Here is a 24,492-nt window from a genome sequence, read left to right as displayed (position 1 = left end):
ATGGTACACTATTGGAGTAAGTTCTGTGTTCTTGATTAATTTAAACAAAACCTTAGATGGTGACAAGGACTTAAATAGTCCAAGAGAATTATCACCTGAAGCTGAGCGAGAATTGGTCTTGATTGAAGAGAATTTATGGAAGGCACATGTGGATCCGAATCTTAACTGCATTTTGGTCATATTACCCTCCAAATAGTCCCCTATAGGAACTTTAATACAGAGGGAAGATATTATCTTATAATGGAGCTTTTTTACCACATAAACCAAGTAAAAAAATTTTAAAACTTATGTGGAAAAGGTCTCTGAGTTCATTCTCATAGGAAAATTGAGACTTTGTCAGTTAGGAGTATCTTTTAATAATGATGAAATCAACAAATTATGGGAAGAAAGTGAACCCTGGAAAAGAGCTTATATTTTGGGCGAGATATTTCACAACAACTATCCCAAAAGAAAGAGAATTCAATTTATAAAGAGAACTAATTGGATCCTTCCTCACATTGTATGGGACACACCAATAACTGGAACCCCTGCATTCTATACTGATGCAAATAAATCAGGAAAGGCAGGTTACAGATCAGAAATTTAAGCAAAGTGGGTCAAAGCTCTTAAGATTCTGTCCAAAAGTCAAAATTATATGCTATTCTCATGGTATTAAGGGATTTTTAAGAACCTCTCAACATAGTTACAGATTTGCAATATGCAGAAAGAATTGTTTTTCATATTGAAACTACTGAGTTTATACCAGATGATACAGAGTTGACTATTATTTATTCAGTTACAAAGATACAATCAGGCATAGGAATCATCCCATGTACATAACACACATCTGATCCCTTATGACTCTCTAGTTCTCTAGTGCAAAGTAATGCAGAAATCGATCAATTATTTGTTGCAAATGTGCTGAAGGCCTTAGAATTTGACAAAAAAATCATCATGTCAATAGCAAAGGTTTAATTTTCTAACACATGACAACAAGCCAAGGAAATTATAAGGAAATGTCCTACTTGTTCTTTATACAACCAAACACTAGTACCTGCAGGAAGTAATCCAAAAGGCACTCAAAGGAATGAAATCTGGCAGAGAGATGTGTTTCATTTTGTAGAATTTGGAAAACTAAAATATGTACACCACACTATTGATACCTACTTAGGTTTTCAATGGGCAATTGCTTTGAGTTTGGAAAAGGCTGATTCAGTAATCACACATTTGATAGAAGTTACTACCATCATGGACATACCTGTACAAATAAAGACAGACAGTGCTGCAGCATATGTGTCTAAGGAAATAAAAGTTTTGCTTATTATAATCTAAGGCATATTACAGCTATACCACACAATCCTACAGTTCAGGCAGTTACAGAAGAAATCAAACTCTAAAGGATATGTTAAATAAACAGGAAAAGATGATAAATGCCCCCAGAAATAGATTGCATAATGCTTTATTAACATTGAATTTTCTAAATGCTAATGAGAAAAGAACAGCAGCTGTGGTGATACATTGGATAGTAGAAAAATCTATGGAAATAAATCAGATGGTATACTTTAAAGATTTGTTGACCTCAGAATGGAAACCTGGACATGTGTTACATTGGGGAAGGGGCCTTGCTTTTGTTTCCACAGGAGAAGAAAAGGTATGGATACTATCAAAATTGATAAAGATTCTACTTGAACAAGAGACACATCTTAATTAAAAGAGATGATAGCTCATCAAACAGCATGGCCCCTTAATCTAAACTAACACATAAAACTAACAAATCTTTTTATTTGCTCAAATATAACTTGCCAAAAGAGAATAGCCCTAAAATTAGATCTAGGAAGTGTTTTATTTCTGTCTTTTAAAGAAAATAGAAGTATCCAGCTAAGGAATCTGAAGACCACTGGACAAATGAGACATCTGAAGAAAAAGTACAAATCATCTATTAAAAAAGTCTCAAGAAAAGGCATAAACTTGCCTATTGATATATCACATTCACAACAGGATAAAATTTCATAAATCTTCCCAAATGTTTGTTTCTGCTATTCTCTACAGACATATAATGCAAATGGTCTTTTTGTGACCCCAGTCGGATTAAAGATTAAAGCTGGTTTTGGAATTTGAATGTGGCTCTTTCCTTCTCTAAACCCAAGCATGCTTATTAAAATGAAATCCAAAATCTCTCTCTCATCTCAGAAGAACCAACTGATATGGAACAGAAGAAAAATAAAAATTTAAGAACTACTTTATTGCCACTAACTTATATTCCTTTGGTTTTATATTGACACTTTAACAACTTTTCTTAAGATATAAGATTTATAAGATTAATATATATATTATATATATAAAACTTTTTGTCATGATATTAATGGTCATAGAGTACTAACTATTTCTAGAAAAAGGTTTCATCTACCTTACAGTACATGATTTTGTGTTTGAGTCTTTATCAGTTTTCTGCAGTGAACCATGAGCATGCCTAACAGTGACCTTTGGAGTCCCCAAAAGGAGGGTAGGACCCCACAATGACAATTCCTCCAGGACTATGGTAGCACCACTAAGCTGAAAAATATCACCTAAAGATAGGCTGTGGACTACAAATTGCTCAGAACAATTTTGAGGTGGCTAGCTTAGATGATTCAGCCTAACAGACTACTCTAGCCAAGACTCAAGCCCTGCACTTCCCCATTACACAGAAATTGGACAACAAATGATATAGCTGCCTCTCCTAGTCCTTGACAATTAACCCCAATTTTTATTTTCAGAATCCTTTAAAGATACTGTTACCCCAGAGAGCAGGAAGTAAATTTAAGGAAAACGATGCCCACCTTCCCAAGAGGTGTTGTGGGTCACTTTTGGTTGTTCAATGGGTTATGGATATTTGTCATTGTTTAGGGGTTTGGTTACAGTTGTTATTGATTATGGACAAGCAGGCTCCAAAAGAAAATGACTGCCAAATATTGTCAAGACAAGGTGAGACAGCCATTCAGAATATCCTGCTTCATAGAAAAGTCTGTTGAATATGCTAGGCCTATAGGCCCAAGATGGATGCCCCAACATTGCGAAAGAGCTATGGGTGACTGTCTAGGCAGCCAGCTGTTTCTGTCATTTTTCAGAATTTTTAGAAGTCTCTTGCTCATACTTCCTGTTTACTCAATTAATATTATTTCCATCTTGGGTCTCTGAGGGAGTTGAAGACTAGATAGTTATGGTTAAAGTTTTCCTTGTTACCAGATGCAGAAAGTAAGTTATGGTAGAAAGTAAATTATGTACAAGACTTTAGACTCACCAAGATAGAATAGATATGGAGTATTTCCTCTGAATTTGTCAAATGCAAATAGACTAGACATTGTTGATGTATTATTGTCCATATATATTGCACATAGTTATTGTAAACTGTATATAGTTTTTCTTGTATTAGTTATAGCCTTTCATTTTGATAAAAAGGGGAAATGCAATGATATTTCATTTGTATTTTAATAAACAATGCTTGCCTGAAGACCAGAATGCAAACAGTCATGCTAGTCAGTCAATATAGGCCATGCAGTGGTGGCACACACCTTCAGTTAGCCTAGTGTGGCCAGGTGGTGGTGGTGCACGCCTTAATCCCAGCACTAGAGGGAATATAAGGCAGGATGAGACAGGAACTCGCTCTCTTTCAGTCTGAAGATTTTATAGAGGTAAGAGCTCTAGTAGCTGGCTACTTTGCTTTCCTGGTCTTCTGTTTGAACCCCAATATCTGTCTCTGGATTTTGTTATTCATGTTATACCCTTTTAAAGTTCAATCTTTTTAAAATATCTGGCTTCTTTCAAACTCCAAAGTTTTTCTTAAATTCCAAAGTCTCTCTAAAAATTTAGTCTTTTGACTATGGACTCTTATAAAATGAAATAATTTAATCACTTCTTATACCAAAAGGGAAGAACAGGACACAGTTAGAATCAAATCAAAGAAAACCCAAAGCCAGTAGTGTAAAAAGTTTAGTGTTCGACACTCTGGGCTCCAGTGATCTTGAGCAGCCCCACATCTGGCTTTGCCATTTGAAGCACACACAGCTGATCTCCTAGGTTCAGGTATGCTCCATACCACACTTCCTGCTCTCCTCACTGGCTGCCCACTGTGCTGGGGTCTCCCAAGGCTGCATCTTCACTGCTGGTCTTTCCCAGGCCTTTTTTGGGGATGCTAACTCATCCATGTGACACCACACCTCAGCTGATTGCTTTTATTTCTGTATCGTGATTTCTGTGGTCTAGTTTTCTAACCAAACCACCAGTTCATTTAAATGTTGGTGCCTCTACTTTCATTTTTTTCTGGCTTCTGTTTACTATTGGAGAATTTTCTTCATCCCTATTCGATTAGGTTTTTTTTTTATTTTTTTCTTCAAGATTAGCTTAACTAAAACTATTTTCCATGAAATTAATTCAGTTTGACTGCTTTTTTCCTGCTGTGTTCACAGCTCTTACAAGTTTTCTCCCAGGTTGCCTGCAGTTTTAGTGGACCGTTTTTCTCTTGTGTATTTGGAGAGGGTTGTGCCTCTTCTTAACATGTGGAAGATAGGTGACCGTGCCTCTGTTTATGCATAAGTACCCAAGTGGCTGCAAATATATAAAGAACATGCTATTTTTACTGAGCCAGCGATATTACTACTACTTAATAACCATTACCTTTTTAACCTAAGTGATGTTTATTCCTTTCAGAGGTGATTCTGTTTACAATCTACTTCAGTGCTACTTAGGAGGTGGGAAGAACACTGTATGGATGACTTTACCTCTAGCTGTGTTTTTGCCAGTTACTAGGTTCTATTGTTTATTACTTTAGAGTGTCAAATAATTATTTTTCTTTCTATTTATCAAATACCGAAGAATAGCTTCTTGTATTCCATGCCATTTGCTTGGCAAGTGCCAAGTCTAAAGTAGAAAGAACCCTGGAAAAATATGTGCATTTTCTGCTTGTGGGAATCCTGTTTTTAATGTGTCTGTTACATCTAACTTGTCGGTTTTGATTATAAATCTGTCTTAGTTTACTTAATCTATCAGTTTTTAGGAGGTCCCTGAATCTTTCATTGTGATTTTGAATTTATTAGTTTCTTTGTAGTTTTGTCAGTTTTGCGGTTATGCCCTTTCATGCATTAAAGATTATTATTTGCTCATGAATTATTCCTTTTATTAAGTAAAAATGCCTTTTATACTTACTAATTCTTTTGCTTTAAATTTGATTTTGCTAAAGCATCTAATTTGATTTCGTTGAGTAACTTACCATTTGTGATTCTACAGTGAAAGAATGATTATTTTATGGCTTCCTTTTTAACAATGTTTAAAACCATGTTCACTTAATGGTTAGCTGTGACTTGGTGCCATATATTACACCCTGATCTTAAAAATGAGTTATATGGTCATCTTTCAGTGCTCAGGTTCTTACTCAGATGAAATGATTCTATAAATCAGTGGACACTCTATATGTAATAGCATCCTTGATTAATGCCATTGTCTGTGGGGAATGTTAGCATGAAAAAAAGTTTCCTCTGGGCTACTCTTCTTCAAGACTACATGCAGCTACTAGGAAACAACAAAAATGAATATGAACGAAGTTGACTTCTGTCGGCTTTCTTCCAGGAGTTTGGTGTACTTGCCTGGTGTAAAATAACATATGCTGTTTTAAATTTGTATATTTATTAATTGTGTAAATGACAAATTTTATTCAAGTAAAAAAGTCAACATAATAAACTCAGGTTCAGTCCATCCAGCTCTTATTGTCCTTGTGCTCAGAATAAGTTCCACCTGTTCAAGAAAGAAAATGCCGTTCCTTTTAGGTCTGTTCAGTTTGAAAACAGAAATCTTACTTATAATGTGATAAACACTGCAGTAAATTAATACAAGGGTTATAGGAACCACAAATTCTGATTTATTGTTTGTTGAAGAGAAGATCATGAAAATATAAAGGGGAACCATAAGAGGCAAATAAAAGACCTTACTGCATGGCTGGGGGTAATGAAATATATGTGATATGAAATTAGATGTCAGATATTGTGGGGAGGGGACAGTAAAAGGGATGCAGGGGTAAAGTGGGGACAGTGTCACAGGGAAAAAAAGGGAAGAGTATCTGAAAATGCCATAATGAAATCCAGTACTGTGTGAAGTCATCTAAATCCAGAAAAAGCCACCTCATGCAGCAATTTCACGTCACTTACTTCAGCTACACAGACCTTTCTAATATTTCCCATGCTCCTTCACTCTTCCTCATCCTTTACTTTGCAGTGCATAACTGTTCTGACTTCACTTCTGACCCTACTACCAACCAGCTCTTTCTTTAGGTCTCAGCTTAGGTGATTTTCCTCCAGACTGCACCTTCCTCTTCATAACTTTCCCACGCTACCAAGTACAGCTGAGTATAATTATGTCTTCTTTCAGGATTATAAATGTCTCTGAAAAAGAGCAGGGTCTGCTCAGTACTCCATTACATATGGGGCGTTTGCAAAGTTTGTTGTATTTAAATGCATGCATGGATGAAAAATATCAAGTCAAACTTTGACTTGAAATATGTGTACCAGGCTAAGGTACTTCATTGTGTTGGCATCATTCACACTTCATGTTCTTACATTTGAATTCTGGGCCTACTATATTTTATTTATTTTTGATTTTGAGATGGATACTCCTAGGTAGCCTGCAACTTGCTGTGTAGAGCAAGCTATCCCTAAACTCCTGCTCTGCTTCACAAATCCGAGAGCACTGACATGTCCTACCATACCTGGCTTCTGAACCAGTTTTACATGAAAACAGGCACATGTAAGTTTCTGTTTCAGAAATCTTTCTCCCAGTCTTTTCACTCAGTTTCCCCAGAACTGCACTGATTGAATTTTATTTGTTTCGAAAAAGTAAACTGGCCTTTTTAAGGATGAAGGTTTCTCAGCATAAAAATATTCTAGTAATGCAGTATATAAAGACAGTTTCAAAGGCTTCTTGTCTAAGCATTTTAAGTGGCAATATGAGGAATAAGAACAGATTCTAGAGTTCATTGGGCTGGTTTTAGGGGCAGCATTCTTCTGTAGCTCGGGATTGGGTAGATCTATTTTAATAAGGCACACTAACTGTCTATGTTGAGGCTTTTAACAATCATCATGAGGATCACTGGTGTACATCTCATGCAAGGTCATATATGAACATCTGTAATTCCTTTAGAGCACACTAGCGTTGGCTAGAAAGAGGATCACAGATAAATTTTGTTTTAACCACTGTCTCACAAGAGTCTGCTTTTAAAACAACTCACTAGTATACTAAAACAACAACAACAACAAAACCCCTTTTTTATATGTTCTAAAAGGGAGAACCAATTGTTGGCTGAATATCTCGTTTTCGGTTTGTTTTACTCTATTTTTCAAAGATATGATCTATTTTTAGGGTCTTTTAAAAAGTAATTTAAAGTTATCTTCAAAATATTACATATTAAGCAGCTCCCTTTGCAGTTATCCTTTATCTAGGCGTTTTTATGTGCTAACCTGTAGTGGTGCTTGGTTTTGCTCTGTGAGGTAAATCCAGTAGCAGAGATGAGCAGGATGATGAGATCCTGGGAGGAAGGAGGCCGGTTGGGCACTCGCTGGCACTTGAGAGCAGGTCCAGTGAGCTAATTCCTTTTCAGTTCAGAGCTAATAGGAACAAGTGTTTTCATTTACTAATTTATTTTCATCTTGCCTTTTTGTAAGCCACCTGTTTTGCCTCCTATAAATAAACATCTTTTAAACTAAGTAATAAGATTTTGGCTCAAGCTATTCTCGGTTTCTTTTTTATGTGTACTAACTTTCTTGAAAGAAGAAACATTCTAAATAGCTTTAAAAATATTCAGTGATAGAAGTCATCCTAGGTATTATAGTAAAATAATTCACTTTTTGACTTAAAAATCCATTAAATTTCTGCTTAACCATGTCTTCTTATTTGTTCTGGGTAAAACTTGAAATAGTTTATTAGTTACATACTATTTCGAATCCAGGCTAATGGTGTTGTTAAGGGAAATAAATTGAAAATGGTAAGCTTGAAATTTCTTCCTATGAGTTTATAATGTGTGTGTGTGTGTGTGTGTGTGTGTGTGTGTGTGTGTGTGAAAAACATGTCTTTGAGAAGATGCACTGGGTTTTGTCTGTCTGTCTATGTCTTCTAGCTTTGGATTTGCTATGTAGCACAGACTGGTCCTCAAGTCATAGCATCCTCCTCCCTCATCCTCTTAAGTGCTGGGACTACAGACAGGTACTGGTGCTCCCAAAGGAAATAGCCATCTTGTATAATTATAAACTAAGGTGTAACTGATATTATATCTTTTAAATGAGTCTCATGATGATTAACTTCTTGAGAAAATCAGTATTGAAATAAAAGTGCCAATGGTTTGGTTCATGCTGTTGGTACAGAGCTGTGATGTGTTCTGGGACAAAGATGTTTCAGAAGAACAACCTCAGTAGAAGGGAGTGGCTGTGGGAGTGTGTTTAGAACAAATGTGCTGGGACTCCAAGACAAGACAATAGAAGGAAGAACTGAGCAAATGGAAGGAGTTCTGATGTGGGAGTGTCATATATCAATCTGTTGATTTCATTGGCTGAGCAATAAAGAAACTGCTTGGCCCTGATAGGTTAAAGCATTGGTGGGAGGAATAAACAGAATAGGATCTGGGCAGAAGAGGAAGTGAGGTCAGACTCTGCTCTGCTTCCGGAGAGACGCCATGCTCAGCCCTCCCAGGTAGACGCAATAGATCTGTGTTCTGAGGCAGATGCACGCAATGAAGCTCCTCAGATCCAGGATGGACATAGGCTAGACTCTTCCCGGTAAGCGCACCTTGGGGTGCTTACAAACAATCATTAGAAATGGGCTAGTCCAGGTGCGAGAGTTAGCCTAGAAGAGGCTAGATAGAAATGGGTCAAGCAGTTAAATGAATACAGTTTGTGTGTTGTTATTTCGGGCATAAGCTAGCCAAGCGTTCGGGGTGTTGGGGACGCAGCCCCGCCTCCGCTTCATATTTCAACAGAGTTCTGTAGCAAACACTTTCTAGGAAGGATGTGTGCCTTGTAGATCTCCCGTATGGCAGCAGGTGCGTGGAGAGATGTCTGCAAGTACTCAGTATCTTCATGGTTCAGGGTGGGTGGTGGAAATGCCCTCCAGGTAAGAAAAGCAATATGTATCAGGGAGACATGGCAGAAATATAGTAAATGAGCTATTCACAGCCAGGGACTCTTGCTGCAGCTAGTGGTGAAGTCTAGTTTTCAGCTCGTTCTCGCTGACTGAGATGCAGAACTATAACATATTAGTTAGGGCATCTGAGGCCTTCAGTCCCCATCTGGGTAGCAAGAGAAGCAACCAGCCTACAAAATAAAGGAAGTGGGCCCTGTTCCAGTGCAGGAACTAAGGTCAGATCCCACTCACTGTGATACAGGATATAAGGCCAAACCAGGCACCATCAGCACAGGTGACAGGATGGCGAATCCCAAACAGTGCTTCCAGCGCGTGTCTGTCTTTCCCTGCCTGCCCATCACTGAGCTCAACAGTCTAGACAGGATTGGTGGGACTTTCCTTAGCAGTCAGGGAGCAGGAGTGGGGGCGGGTGGGCTAGAGACACAGCTGGCAGTTGCCGAAGAGATGCTGCATGTGACTTTCTTCTCTCTAAGCTCTGCCACTGTCCCTGTAGAATGAAGAAAACCAATTGACCTGAGCAAGATGCAAAGCCAGTTACAGAATTGTGACACCAGATGGGCCACAAAACCAAATGTGGCTTAATGTGAGATTTATTTTTGTGTGTTTACTCTTAACCAGGATATTGATTTAATGAAAATTATATAATTAGGAAATACATAGTCTACATCAGGGTAACTGCAGCAACATCTAGAGAATTTTGGAGTTACTCACCTCCTGTACGTCCTTTGAACATCCTTTTCCAGAAGTGAATAGGAATTTAGAGGTGGAGGTGTGCTTGTTTTCATTTCCCTCCAGAGTTCCTTCCAGATTTTAAAACCAATATACCTGTATCTGCAACAGCCATTTAGAGCAGACTCAGTAGCTTAAACCAGACCAACTTAGTCTTCTTGCAGTTGTTATACCAAAAGTCTCGGGTGTCTCCATTGTGATCTCTGCTCCCCATTTCACATAGATGAAATTCATGATGAGCCTTCTGGGCAAGAGTTGATAGAAGCACAAGGAGAAATGGTCAAACAGCAGTTCAGGGGCATGGTATATGTTTGAAGGGAAGAATAAGGATAGAGAAAATATAACGATAGAAAGCCATCAATAAAAGTGTAGATAAAATATTGATGTTTTATTAGTGGAAAATTATAAAACGTTATTGATTTGATCTCAGAATGTTACTCAACATACTTCTGTGTTGGAGGTTATAATATACCTTACCTGGCTACAGCTGGGAAACTAGAAATTAAAAACCAAAGCATCCAGCCATTTGTGTACTAAAGTGTGTCTTCAGCTACATCTACAAGGTGGATATTGTTCTCATTCTTACCCAGTTCATCTAGTCAGTGTAATTTTGCCTCTAGTTATTTCCTATTAACTAGCAAAATTAATTTGTATTCAGATGAGTTTTTAAGGAAAATGGCAAACACTAACGTCAGACCATGCAGATACGCAGGTAAATTCGGCATAAAATGCATTGCTTTCTAGTTTTTATTGTCAGAAAACAGAATAATGTTAGATTAGTTAATATAAAGTATTTGAAAATGGACAGTAAAGTTCAACAAGTAGAATAGAAATAAATTGTGTTCAAATAAACATATGTGTTATGCAGTAAGCTGTCAACAAATGATCATGTTTACTCTTTAGCTTGCCTATATCACATTATTTTCTGCTCCAATTCCTCCATATGATAACAGTGTCTTCAGCCAGTAATCAGACTACTTAAGTGTAGCTCACATTTAGTTGGCATGGCAGGGTAACTACTGCCGCCGTTTTAAGGTTTTCTTTCAAATCCCTCTATATAGCTAGTGTGTGTTGTGTTGCCATAACGAAATATTTAAGACCAGAAATTTAGGAAAAAGATCTCCGTCATAGCCTGGCAACTGGGTCGTCTGAGACTGAGCACTGCCACCTAGTGGGGGACCTTCCTGCTGTGTCATTAGGAGAAGGCAGAAGAGCAAAGAGAATGAACTCATCCACACATTCTTTTATGAGATGGAGTATCCCCTCCTAGAAAGTGGGGAGAGTCCATCTCTTCTTACAGTGCAGCCTCTCACTTCAGTCACATTGGCAACACCTGAACTGGGTTCATTTCAGTTGAAATCATGGAGTCTCAAAATAGTGCACATGACTTCCTGAGTAATGAAAACCAATAATCCTGTTTCCCCTTCTTACCCTATGTTTAATCTCCTCCCAAGCTCTAAGTCATACCCTCTCCTTATTTTTACAGTTATTTCTTTTTAGTCTTACACATTCTTAATATTTTTTGTGTTAACACCACAAATTTTGTATCTTAACCCTGGCTGTATAGTCAGAAGCTGGTTCCCTAGCCCTCTTAGTAAATCAAAAAACAAGTTACTTTGTGTATAACGTCTTGATAAAAGCCTATTTTATTTTATGATAGATTAATATTTTTAACTTTGTGTCAACTCTTTTGAAACCTGCTAGAGGTTTATTCATCTCCTTTTCAAATACCGAAGCTAATGATTGATAAGTGTCACTAGGATGCACGTATCTGAAAACTGCGTATTTAAAGGACACAAATGAGTCCAGTAGAGAGACAATGGAAACACATGTTTATATCTGAACGGAAGGCTCACATTCAGATTAGTTACAAGAAATATCCTACAGCCATATTGTATGTTTTTCTTTTATTAAGACAAGAAGTTATTATAAAAAATCAAACTAAAACAATTAAATAATAAAGGATATTCAATGATACTCTTATGGGAATTTATGTAATTCCAGTGAAACTGATCCTCTGTGGTATTTCACTATTTGACTTGTTTAGTGGTAACGAGTTTCCTTGTTAGGTAGCTGCACTGACTCCTGCACAGTTCTTACTTAGGCCCAGCTATAACTTGCTGTTTGCTCTTAGGTAACAGATTAAATTTGCCCCATGTGTTAGAAGTAAAGTTGAAACAAGTTTTTCCAAGAAACTTAAAACCCTTTCCTTCTAGAAGCTTTAATCAAACAGCTCAGTTCTTCAATTTATAGAGTCAATACTTAGAATACTTAGATAAATAGTGTACATAAATTAGCGTGGTAGTCAACTGGAGGTTTATTGCTTGACAGTACTTACAGTACCGATTAGTATACATCTGTGACATTTAGAAGAGTAGCATTTGTTAGTGGACCAAATGGTGCCCTAAGCTGAATCCCATAACACAATAATGGCAGTGGACTGTTAGTAAAGCCTAGCACAAGTGATGGACACTGTGGCTCAGCCTGTGGCCCACAGGGTAAAGTAGAGGTCAGAATGATCCAGACTTGTACTTTGTGACTTTGATAATTTAATTGTAATCTTATTATAATATTGCATTCCTTTTGTATCTTTAAAGAAGACTAAAAATTATTCTAACACCAAATAACTAGCTGTACCATGTGCTGTAAGTCATCTAGTTATCGGGTTACCTTTTCCGAGGAACCACATCTTTGTGAGCGAAGCAAGAATGTTGAAAGTGAAGAATCCTCATGCTTACCTTTGCACAATAAGGGTTTGGCATGTCTTGGAATGTAAGGAGAGTCTAACAACAGTAAAAACTGGGCATGGCAGCATACACCAGGGAGGCGGGGGGGGGGCAAGAGGGGCAGGGGTTCAAGGCCAGCTTCAGGGGAGTAGTGAGTTCAAGGTCAATCAGGACTCTGTGAGACTCTATTAATAAACACTAGAACATAGAAAGAAATACGCACAGAGACCGAGAGACACACACAGACACAGAAAGCAACAACAAAACAATAACAATAAAAGACTCATTTAATTCAGCCAGAAGTCTCTGTAGCCTGGTCTGGAAGTTCGTGTGTTTTCACTGTGTTTTCAGAATTGTCAACCCTTTCGTTTGCAGCGTTGAGGGCTCTGCCCCATTCTTTCTGTTCTCCTTGGGTCAGATTGCAATAAATATTTTCTCCTTTATTTGTTTTGTTTATTGTCTTTCTCCTCTTGCGAAGAATAAGCCTTAAAGCAAGGGTTTTATTTCTGTTATATTCACTGCTATGTTGACCCTCAAAAGTCCTTGATGAGAAAACCAAAAAAGTGAATATTTTTCTGGACTTATAAAATAACAGCATAAACGTTCATAAAGTATTCATAGGGTGAAGACCTTTCAAGGAAAAAGTAACAAATACTTGTAAACAGTGTAGTCTGGAGAAAGCAATCTACATTCTTTCTTGTTCATTGGTGCAAATAAACCTGTTTTATTTTTCTAGTGTATGAAGTTACCAGTGTCAGTTTTGGGCAGCTAAGAATAGATGAAAATAGATTTGAATTATTTCAAAGACAGAGATCAAATCTCAATTCCTAGACCTGGCTGTAACCGTGCGTTTAAGGCTAACAGGGTTGTTGGTAGTAAATTTGCCCCCCTCAACAGTGTATTAAAATTTATCCAAGTTTAGTTAAATGGAAAGGTAGCTTGCTTTCATTTAAAGACCGTGTGCAACTTGTGCAGAATGAAAGGAATAGTCACTACAGGCCGTGGCACGCTTTCCTCAGAGCATGCTCAGTTCCCTCTTTTGTATTCATATGTGTTGGCTGAGATTACATTTGGGTTCATAAGTAAGGAGTACTTCACGCAATCACATTTTAGCCTACATGTCTTTGGGAACTGTGAAAATCATTGCTCTCAACCATTTCAAGTATTGTGGAATAAACCTGTGTTTTTGTTTGTTTGTCTGTTTGTTTTTTAAAAAAGCCAAGAACTGTGCAGTAGAACATGCTAAGATACTATATCTTCTGTGGGCTACAAATGCACAGATGGATTCAGTAGTACACAGTAGGCAGTGCAGCATGCACTTGACTCTGGAACCTGCTTGCAGTATTTTTCACAACAAAGCTGTTAAAAATCAAACTGTTATGTCTTCAGCCTCTCTGCTGCCCTTGTAGTAAAGTCATTCAGAATCTTCTCTTCCTACTGTTTTGAAATACATCATCCATTCTTGCTAACCACAGTAACAGTACATCAGTGTAACACCAGAACTTACTCCCTGTATCCAACTGGGACTCTGCACTTGTCGAGCAGCCTGGCTCCGTATCTTCTTTATCCTCTGCTAACCACCTTCTCCACTTTATGAAACCAGCTCTTTAAATTCCACATTTGCATCAGATATGTGCTGTTTGTCTCTCTACCCTGCTTTATTTGAACTTAACATAATGTCCTTCGGGTTCATTAATGCTGTCACATTTTTTATGGCTAAATAAAATTCCATTGTGTATATGGACCACATTTTCCTTAACCATCCATTTATCAGTGAACATTTAGGTTGATTCTGTATTTTTCTGTTATAAATAGAATTTCAGACAACATAGGATTGCAGATGTCTCTGCAACACATTAATCTCTTTTCTTGTGGATAGACCCAGCAGTAAGATCGTCAGCTGCTGTGGCAGATCTGTTTCTGAGTTTTCTGAGGACCTTGCATGTGTTTCCCCATAAAGGTGGTACCAGTTTATATCCCTATCGGGACCCTTCTTGAGTAGTTTTAGGACTTTGAATGTGTTTAATCAAGTTGAAAAATAAAATCCATAGTTGCAGAGCAATTTTATATATAACTGATATTTATAAAAATAAATCTATAATCCTGATTTGACTACAAAGAACCTAAACTAAAGGTTTAATTTTTCATGTTCCTAATAAAATGCTAGGGTTTCGTTAAAACTTTACAAATGGAATAAACATTGAATTTTTCAACCTGATGTTTTTCATAACTTGTGTGAGACCAGTGATTTCAAATCTAGTTTATTTTTCTTCTTCAGTCTTCTATTTGCATTTTCATCTTCACCACCTTATAGTTTATATTTTGGGTAATGATTGTAACATTTTAAAAGGGAATAATATATGGCTATCTCTAGGCATAAAGTTAATTATACTTGTTTGTGACATAACTAAGCATAATCCAAATAAAAATCTTTCTCTCAATCCGTGTGATCATCGTACACAGACTTTTGTCTATTTGTACATTCATTGCTCATTGCTAATGTTTACCATTTCAAACGTGTGTACCTTAAAATTAAGCATTTATTTAAATTCTTATCATCTGTCACATTACTGTCAGCATTTAATATATATTCAAATGTGTCATCCAAGAAAGGTCTTTGCCTTCATGAAATTTCTAGAGGCCCACTGAAGCCAGTGACATTGTTCGTCACTCTGTTAATCGCTTGTGGAGTGGGAAGTCAGTAGCTTTTGCTCCCAGGAGTGCAAAAGCAGCCACCCTGTGATCGTCTCAGCAGCCTGTGGTCCTGTGCCTTCTCTGTAATGATGTAGCTCTGTCTCTCCTTTATTCTTTGCAGAGTGCTGCAGCAGCTCCCAGCCCCGTGCTAGGAAACATGCCCCCAGGAGATGGCATGCCAGTAGGTCCTGTGCCACCAGGGTTCTTTCAGGTACTTGGAGACTTGACTAGGAATGTTAAGGCATAGGGACTCCTGCTTGTTGTTGTTTATGATAATGAAGTAGGATGAGGCTCTTTTAGTTCTTCTAGTTTGATTCTTAAGGTAAATACTATACTGTACAGCCAACTCTTGATTGCTCAGACTGGTTATCTATTACATTTTCCTCCTTTGTTGTATTATTTGTTATGACTAATATCAATGAAATGGTTTGATAATTAAGAAGGAAAAGAAATCAAAGTACAAAGTAGAATAATAAGATCACGGTGGTAAATACTTTAGTGGAAGACACTAAAGATGTGAAGAGGTCCACTTTTAAGTGTCCATATTTCTATAGACTAAGAATAATCAAGATTTGGCTGTATTCTCAAAAGTAGCCAAGTCATAATCTATTCGTGTAATTAAAATTATAGGCTGTATCAAAATATTTGAAATCACCTTTGTGATTTTTCAGCTGGAACTTTTTTATTAATATAATTATATAAAATTTGAAGATCATATTTTTCAACCATGTATTTAGCATTTTAAATTTTCAGTACCTGCTTCTTTTAGCAATGACAGTAATCATTTTAGAACAATAATGCATCACTTTTAAATTTCGTAGATCTTCATCTTAAATCGGATAGAATTCTAACCCAAACTAGTATACCAGCATAAATTCTAACGAATGTTTTGTATATGGTTAATTTTATAACACTCTGAGAAAATTCAGAGTTTAGGAGTTAGATGTGGGAGGCAGTATAGAAATTAATATCCAACATACTATCTTGTAATATAGTAGGTACCTATAAGCCAAATTGATATTTTGATTTATTTTTAATTTCAAAATTCTTGATAATCGTTAAGGTACTTATAAAAGTAAAATTAGAGATATTAAATTATAAGTAATGTTGCAAAATAGATAAATTGAAATCAATGATCTCAATTAGAGTCTAGTACAGACCCTGCACTTTTAGGCCATTTTTATTTGTCTAGCTGCTCTTTATTATTACTTGAGTCATATGTAATATTTAAAAGTCATATTAAAGCCACATTTTATCTTGAGACCCCTTTTTATACTCTAGGAACTGAGTATGACTCTTGATTGTTAAATAATCACCACTTAAGAGAATGATAATAAAAACGAACGCTTAATGATTGTTTTCTAAGTGCTGTGCTTTAGTGTAGTCTACACGCTTTCATAGATTCCAGTTCCTTCAGCACCCAAAGTGTGAAGTAAGGATTCTTAGGATTTTCACTGTGCAGATGGAAATACCAAAACATTGATATAGAAATGATTTTCACAGAAAGTGACAGGGCTAGAACTTTAATCAAAACAGCCTGAATTTCCACCATTGAAATTACCTTTGAAAGTTGATTGTTACCCTTGACATATTTCCAACTCATTTTGTTTTTGCTTTACACTCTTAGCTCTCATGTGAAAGGTGGGCTAGGGTTAGTGAGTAAGTTGGAGAGTTTTATCTATTAGGTGCTGTTAAAAAAAAAAAACAAACAAACAAACAAAAAAAAAAAAACAAAGAAAGGTTGGGTGGGGAGGAAGCCAAGTCTTACACTATAGCATTACGCCAAGATGGGTAAACCCATACATTTTCATTTTCACATTTGGCAGAGTTAGCCCCTCCCTTGCCTGTTTCCTTGTTAAGAGTAGTCAAAATAGCTTTAACTTCCTTTTAATTACTCTGATACATTTCATGATTAGGTACCACTAGATTCCAGAGAGTGTGATATCTAAAATACAGCGCATACAGTGTACAACTTCCTGAAGCTCCTTATGTTAACAAAAGCCAGCTTTAAAAATGACAAAGCAAAGTGAAAAGTTCTGTGATGGCCAAGGAAGAGTGGTTAGGTCCACCGGAGGAGAGGTGAGAGGGGGTTAGGAAAACTGCCAGCGAATAAGAGGAGTAAGCAGAGGAATGGTATCTCAGACAATGGGCCATTAGCCAGCATGCGCCAGCAGCAAAATAAGCAGCTGAGGTGCCAGGGAACACAGAGAAAGCACAGCATTGGAGACGAGGGGTCCTGGACACCAAGTGGAAAGATGTGTTCTCTGCTGAGGAGAGCCTGAAAGGGTGTAAATAAGAGCCGAGGCTATTTGGCACACTTCTTGGAGCCATTGGCTCATTGAGAAAGGCTATGCTTAGTCTTGGGAAAGGTATAGTTAGTTGGAAACTATTGCCAAAATAGAAACAGTAATCCAAATAATATCTTAAAATGAATGAAGAGTTAGGTGAAGGAGCAGACAGAAAGAAGAACAAGTGAGGAAAGAGGATTAACTGCAGAAACCCAGAGGGAAAGGAATAGAAACCAAGTATTTCAAGACAATTGACATGGTCCTGTAGGGCCTTGAAGGTAGTGCAGAGTTTGAACCTGATCTTAAAGACCGCAATGAGCTGTCATGAGGAACGTCTTCGCATCTTGAGAGAGAAAGATGGTTTCCGCTAGTATTCTCTAGGACTGAGTTGAGAAGAATACGTCTAGAAGTAGAAACTGTTGAAGAAATAGAACTCAAAGAGTCTTTCTGACAAGATCTGGGACAGTAGGATTAGAAGGAAAGAAACAGTTGGTAATTATGTTTGAAAAGCCTTAGTTGATTGCCATAATTAAGCAGAAGAGAGAAAAAGTTATAAGAATCAAGGAAGATACTGTAGTTCCTATTTTGGAACTCTGAATAATTGTAATGATTTTATCAATGTAAAGAAAAATAGGGGATGGAAAATTCAGATCCATTGCATTACTTCTGCTTACCCAGGAAGGCTGTTTTAACTTACCTCAAGGGCTTTCCTTTTCCACCTATTCAACATTTATATACACCCAGTATTTAAAGTGTTCCTAAACTGTTGAAAAACTAAATCAAATTCTAAAAAGCTAATGTCTTAGTAATATAGTGCTGAGTTGGGCTGAAGTGTTTCCTAGTCAGTCAGTCTTGGTTTTCTGCAGTGTTTGGACTGTACTTCTGTGCGAGCCTGGGCATAACACATGTTGTTTATGAATAGTAGCTACCTTTAACATACAGAAACATAGTAATAATCAGAAGCCCCAAATGATTATACTTGACAGAAAAACACCAGGTTCTACTCCTGAATTCATAGGCATTTTCTTCTGAGAATGGTTCACATTTAAAAAATTCACAGATGAAAACACCCAAGCTCAGCACAGCCATTACACGAGTTCATTCTAGGAAAGGGGCATTGCAAGCAACTATACCGAAGGGCTGACTGTGGTTCTCCCTATGACTGGCTCCAGAGTCATGACTAGCAAGAGATCAGGGCTCTCAAAGACCAAGCTTTGCAGATACCAGGGAATTCCTAGCACCCTGAGGAGCACTAAGCAGCTCTCTGCCCTCAGCTTGCTAGTAGCAGCCAGATTCCAGAAGCTATTCTCTTCTCGTGTATTTTACAGCTGGGTAGAGCTGTACAGGGAGGAAATGCAAAGCTTATTTGGGCATAGCTGGAATGGAAGTCACCCATAAAGAGATTAAAGTATTAGTATCAAGTGAATAAATTAATAATTTATAATTAGCCTATGAGGCTCAGGCATAAGTAGTTTTGAGCTGTACTCATACTATAATCATACTGTAACAATTACGTTGAACATAGTTTCCCTAAGTAGACACAAATGTATTTCTTTTATTCCCATTTATACTAAAGAACAACCTCCCCCTCCCCCAGACTACTTAAATTCTTTAGCAGGTGACCTTATAAATTCTAAACTTACGAATTCAAAACAATTACAACTAACTTTAATCTTAAAATCAATAACAGTGATTAATATCCCAGTAATTTAATATGCCCATTATGGAAAATAGCCTTTCAATTATCGCCTTTCTTTGAGACTTTCTTTGTTCCCATGTTTTTAGTTTCTTTCTTGTCATTTTGATAAGGTACCTGGCAGAAGAAGCTTAATGTGGGGGAAGCTTGTCTTGACTCACAGTTTGAGAGGGACCAGTCTAGCAGTTCAGGAAGCAAGACTGTGGTGGTAGGAGTTTGCTATGTGTTTGTTCATGTCTCAGTGGACCAGGAATTAGAAAGTGACTGGATGTGGCCAAGGCTTTATGTAACCCTGATTTTTAAGACTGACCTTCTAAAGGTTCCTTAACCTCCCCAACAGCACCCCCTGCGGCTACAAGATGATAAAACAGGAGCGCCTACCAGAGCACTTCTAATACAAGTCATAGCACCATTTAGATTTTGTTTTTGTGTAAATGGGAACTTCTATTACTTTAGTAAGTGACCAATTGAGTGAAATTAGAGGGTTTAGTTGGACTTGTAAAAGGAATTATCAATTAAGTAAAGGCATTTGCCTGGAGCCTGTCAGCGGAGTAATTAACGTAAGAAACCTCAGTGACACCCATTGTAGAACTGCTGGATGACTTCAGAGCCACCAAGCTGTCTGACTGATTGGGACCAGAGGAAGGGCAATGGGACTCTCCATAGCCATCTGGAGTTTGCTTTTAGTAGAAAAAAAATACAATAATGCATCAGTAATCTCATGTGACTTAACTGAACAGCTTCAGCATATACTAGGGAGCTCTAACTATAAATGATGTCAATGTGTTTTACCTCTGTGCTTTTGTATAGGTGTATTCATTTATTCAATAGCCTTATTGAAATAGGCTGCGGCGGTATTCCTTAGACAATTTTAGACATTCTAATTTATGTACAGTGGTCAATATGATCGAGTAAATAGTCTTTATAAAGTAAAGGAAAAGTGAACATTCTTTATGTTTTAAAAAACTAGATTACTAATTCTGTCTGTTACCTTGTAAGATTCAGTGTTGTGGGTTGTAATAAAGGTTCTCCCATGACTTATGGTCATCTATAGAATATTTAAGTGAGGCCATTTCTCATTTCTGGGATGTGGGAGAGCATCCTAGTGTTTCCTGTTCCTGCTCTGATGGTAACTGGACCACATGTGTCACTCCAGTAACTGCACACATCCTTTATTGCAAAGCACAATGTAATTCTTTACTAGGTATACATACTAGGATACATCCTACCTGAGTCTATAGCTAATGTGGGAAATACCTGTAAGTGCTTGACTTGAACGTACACCAAACTATAGACTTGTTCATTTTGCTGTGCATTATATTTTGTTTTAATTTCTCTCATGATGCATTTATTATCTTGTAGTCGCTAAATCTTACTATCCTTAACAGAAACAGTTAAAAACTAATAATATATTGATGCTGGCTTGTAAAAGGAAGGTTTTGGTGTGATTAAGGTTATAAATATGTGTTGAAATAAGTGTCCTAAGTAATTTAGTTTCAGGATGAGGTGCTCGTCCATATTTTTCCGTGTAAGCTGATTGGAATGCTGCTCTGCATAGAAGACATAGTGCCACGGATTGTCAGTCCCTTTACAGGACGAGGGCATCCATGGGAAAGCTGCTTTGCCATCTAGTGGCAGTGTGGTGATGCTCCAAAGATTCTGTTTTTAACCAGACTGCACTGTAGCAAGCTGACCCAATGTTTTCACATAGTAATAGCGAAAAAGAAAGAAGGAGTGGAGGGAAGAAAGGAAATAGTAGAGATTTTTCTTGTTTCTAAACAGTGTTATTATTGACTAGAAAAGGCTCAGTATAAATGACATAAACCACCTGAGTGGGGGACTCAAAGTAAGACACTATTGTCAATACTTTGAAATAAAAAGAATCAAACATGAGAAAAATAGTTACTCGCTCCAACTCTTACGACTGAAAAGAAAGAAATGGAAATATTTTTACAAGCTCCGAGTTAAATGTTTGTTGGAGGTAAATATTTGTTAACTTGATTTTTGTGAAAAAGCCCATTTTGAAGATGCCTTTATCTATGTGCTCTGCGGTTGAGTCTTCCCGATTCGGCCACACCACACCAGTACCTCCTGCTTTGTCCCACATGCAGTTAGACAGTCTGCACGCCGTCTCAGACCTCTCTGCTCTTCATCTGCTCGTTGATCTTTCTGTTGCCTTCCTTTCAGTGGTCTGCATCTTTCCTCTTTTCCTGATGCTCTTTCAGAAATGAGTCCTTGGAAATATAATTCTAGAGACACCCCCTTTCCCATTCTCCAGGAGTTGTAGGTATCATTTTAAATCTTAATGAACCACAAGTGTATTGTATTGTTTCTTGGTTTTGTTGAGTAGGGCACTATAAATATCAGGTATAGTTATTAATAAAATATAACATCTAATATTGCCTGTGCATGTGTGCGTACACATGTACACAGAGTTTTAAAGTTCAGATAGTAGAAATAGGCTGGGCAGTGATGGCTCACGCCTTTGATCTCTGCACTCAGGAGGCAGAGGCGGGAAGATCTCTGTGAGTTTGAGTCCAGTCTGGTCTACAAAGTGAGTTCTAGGACAGCCAGAGCTACATGGAGAAATCCTGTTTCAGAAACAGATATTAGAAATATTATTTCTCAGAGTCTAATGCACCGGACTTATATACTGGGAAGCAGGGAATACTGCTTATTTATCAAAGTTCAAACAATAAAAATTAAACTTAGATTTTCTAAAAATGTAGTTTTGAATTTTGGAGAACAGAGAATCTGTGCATGCAAATGGAGCAAGGCCTTCACTAGTGCAAAAATAAAAGCAACTACAAACGGAGAGCTGACCGATGGTCCCTGACTGGTAATGCTGTCCTGCAGTCCTGGTGATAGTTTTTCTGGTCTCAGATATGGAACAAATTAATATTTCTCAGCTTGAATAACTAAATAAGCTTTTTAAAACCTTTAATTCTGAAAACTAAAAGCCCAGTGGCATTTTCTGCATGGACAGGGAGCAAAAGAGAGACTCTGAGTTGAGTAGTTGAGTAACTACTATGTCTTCCAGTTAGAACAGAAGGCAAACGTCTCTGTTAGAAATCCAGTTGTTTATCTAGTGAGCACTTCATAGTTCGCCTGGCCATCTGAGACCAGTAATGGTTTCCTAAAAGTCAAGGCATCAACATATGGGACTAAAGTTTTTAGTATTGTGGTTGTTGTTGTTTTGTTTTTAACATAGAATCTGATCAACTATAATTGCAAACCACCTAGAGAGCCAATGGTGGTGTGTGTTGTGCCCCTTGGACCCACAGTCTCCTTTTCTTTTTCAAGATAGGGCTAAATGTGTTGCAAATGCTTGCACTTGCAACAGGCCTCTTTCCTCAGTCACCTTAGAACTGCTATTGCAGGTTTGCAACACAAATCCTGGGTCTCTCTCACTCTCATTTTTCAAGTTTCTGGCATTTAATATATGAGTAAGAGTAGAGTAATTCATTAATGTACATCCTAAAATATTGTTTACTATTTAAAATTGACATATAAATACTAATTTTATAGGATATAACTTATATTTATAATAATATATGATAATTTATTAATATAGTGTCTTATATGAATATATTATCTTATTAATAAGTAAATTAATATATTGATATATGGTAAATTATATTCATATAATATGTTTATATTATTTTATATAATTTTCAAATTAGAATAACATACCTATATCAAATATTTATCATTTCTTCATGGCAAAAGAGTTCAGATGCTATCATTGGGCTCTTGTGACACCTGTGTGCCATATCCTACAATCTGCTCTATAACCCCAGGCACGCTTCCCCTTCTCAGTACAGTTCAGTACACGATGAGCAGTTTCCCCCATCTCCATCTCCTCTCCACTTCATGCAAAAATCAAACTACTTGCAGTTTTAATCTAGAAACCCATAAAACTGGTAAAGGTTTATCATGACACACTTCCCCCTAAAATTCCCAAACATGCTCTTGTTTATTCCTGGACACTTACACTTTTTATTGGATTTCCCTTCTTCCCTCCCTCCTCTTCCCCCTCCTCTTCCTCTTCTTTATGGTAGGCAGTGAGCTCAAAACCTCCTACTTAGTAGCTGAGAGAATCTCCCAGTGGGCTATATCTCTAATCCTCGTTTTACCTTTTATTTTGAAACAGGATTTCACTATGTTGCCTAACCTGGCCTCTAAAATGTCATACATCCCAGGCTGACATGAAAGTAGCATAAAACCCCTGCCTTAGCCTACAGACTGCTGGGATTACAGGTGTGCACCACCATATTCATCTCGTGTGTTTTGTTTCACTTGTGGTTTTGGGAATGCTCAGAGCTTCGGGCATGCTAGGCAAGCACTCTACCCCTAAGCTCTATCTGTGTCAGCTTCTTAAACAAATAAATTAATTTCTCTGCATGGACATTGGAAGGACTACCGCTACAACAATAGAAATGTCACAAGATATCAAATACCAGAAAGATAACAAAATAATAGCATTGTAAGTTGTTTTTGCAGTGATAACTGAATAAGGTCAAGTACATGACTTTAATACCCTCACCTAGAGCTAGAGCAGCTTTACATGAAAATATATATCGTACAGTGCACAAAAGGAATGGATTTGTATTCTTTAGGGGAAAGTTTGAAGCATTGCTTTAACTTCAGCTTTTTAAAAATAATTATACACTATATTTTATCATTATCTTCAGTCTCCCCCCAAACTCTTCCCAGATCCTTCCTACCCACCAAGCTTCACATTCATTCATTCCCCAGCCATCTCGCCAAAAACAAAACAAAACAAAACAAAACCCAAAGCAGAAAAAACAGCAAATCAACACAAAACCAAAATCAAAACATGTGCATAAAATAAAAAAGAAAAGAAAAAAAGCTCGCACATGAGAGAAAGAAAATCAATGGGCAAAAAATACAAAAACAAAACGAAAAGCATACAACAATGCAAATACAAAGTTTGTCTTGTGTTTCCTGAGTGTGTATATTCCTCCCTAAAGTATGTGTCTCTCCATTGGTGGAAATGGATTTTCCCTTGCCTAGCAGGTATAAATTGAAAATAAATCCTTGATTAGAGGTGGAACTTTGTGTCCCTTCCCCCTTCCTGGATGTGCTGGACTTAGGTCTGGTTAAACTTGGTCACGTGTTGTGTACGCTGTGGCAGTTTCTGAGTTCAGGTGTCTGAGAGATGCTGTTTTCTGGAGTCATCCACCACCTCTGGGTCATGGAC

The 24,492-nt window shown here is 37.3% G+C and overlaps 1 protein-coding gene across 6 annotated transcripts in view; it reads left to right on the top strand.

The window, feature by feature from the left end:
* The window catches only part of Ssbp2 (single stranded DNA binding protein 2), a 259,155-nt gene that overhangs the window by 162,984 nt on the left and 71,679 nt on the right, over positions 1 to 24,492 (top strand). For 2 of the 6 annotated variants that reach the window (XM_050153850.1, XM_050153849.1), the window contains exon 5: positions 15,406 to 15,495. The exons of the other annotated variants lie outside the window; for them this stretch is intronic. In XM_050153850.1, coding sequence (XP_050009807.1) covers positions 15,406 to 15,495 — 90 coding nt within the window. The remainder of the gene's footprint in view (positions 1 to 15,405; positions 15,496 to 24,492) is intronic. 6 annotated transcript variants of the gene reach the window in all.

Source organism: Alexandromys fortis, unplaced genomic scaffold (genome assembly GCF_014885135.2).
Source record: "Alexandromys fortis isolate MF-2015 unplaced genomic scaffold, M_Fortis_MF-2015_v1.1 scaffold_79, whole genome shotgun sequence".
NCBI lineage: Eukaryota > Metazoa > Chordata > Mammalia > Rodentia > Cricetidae > Alexandromys > Alexandromys fortis.
This window is presented reverse-complemented; position numbering and strand designations above follow the sequence as displayed.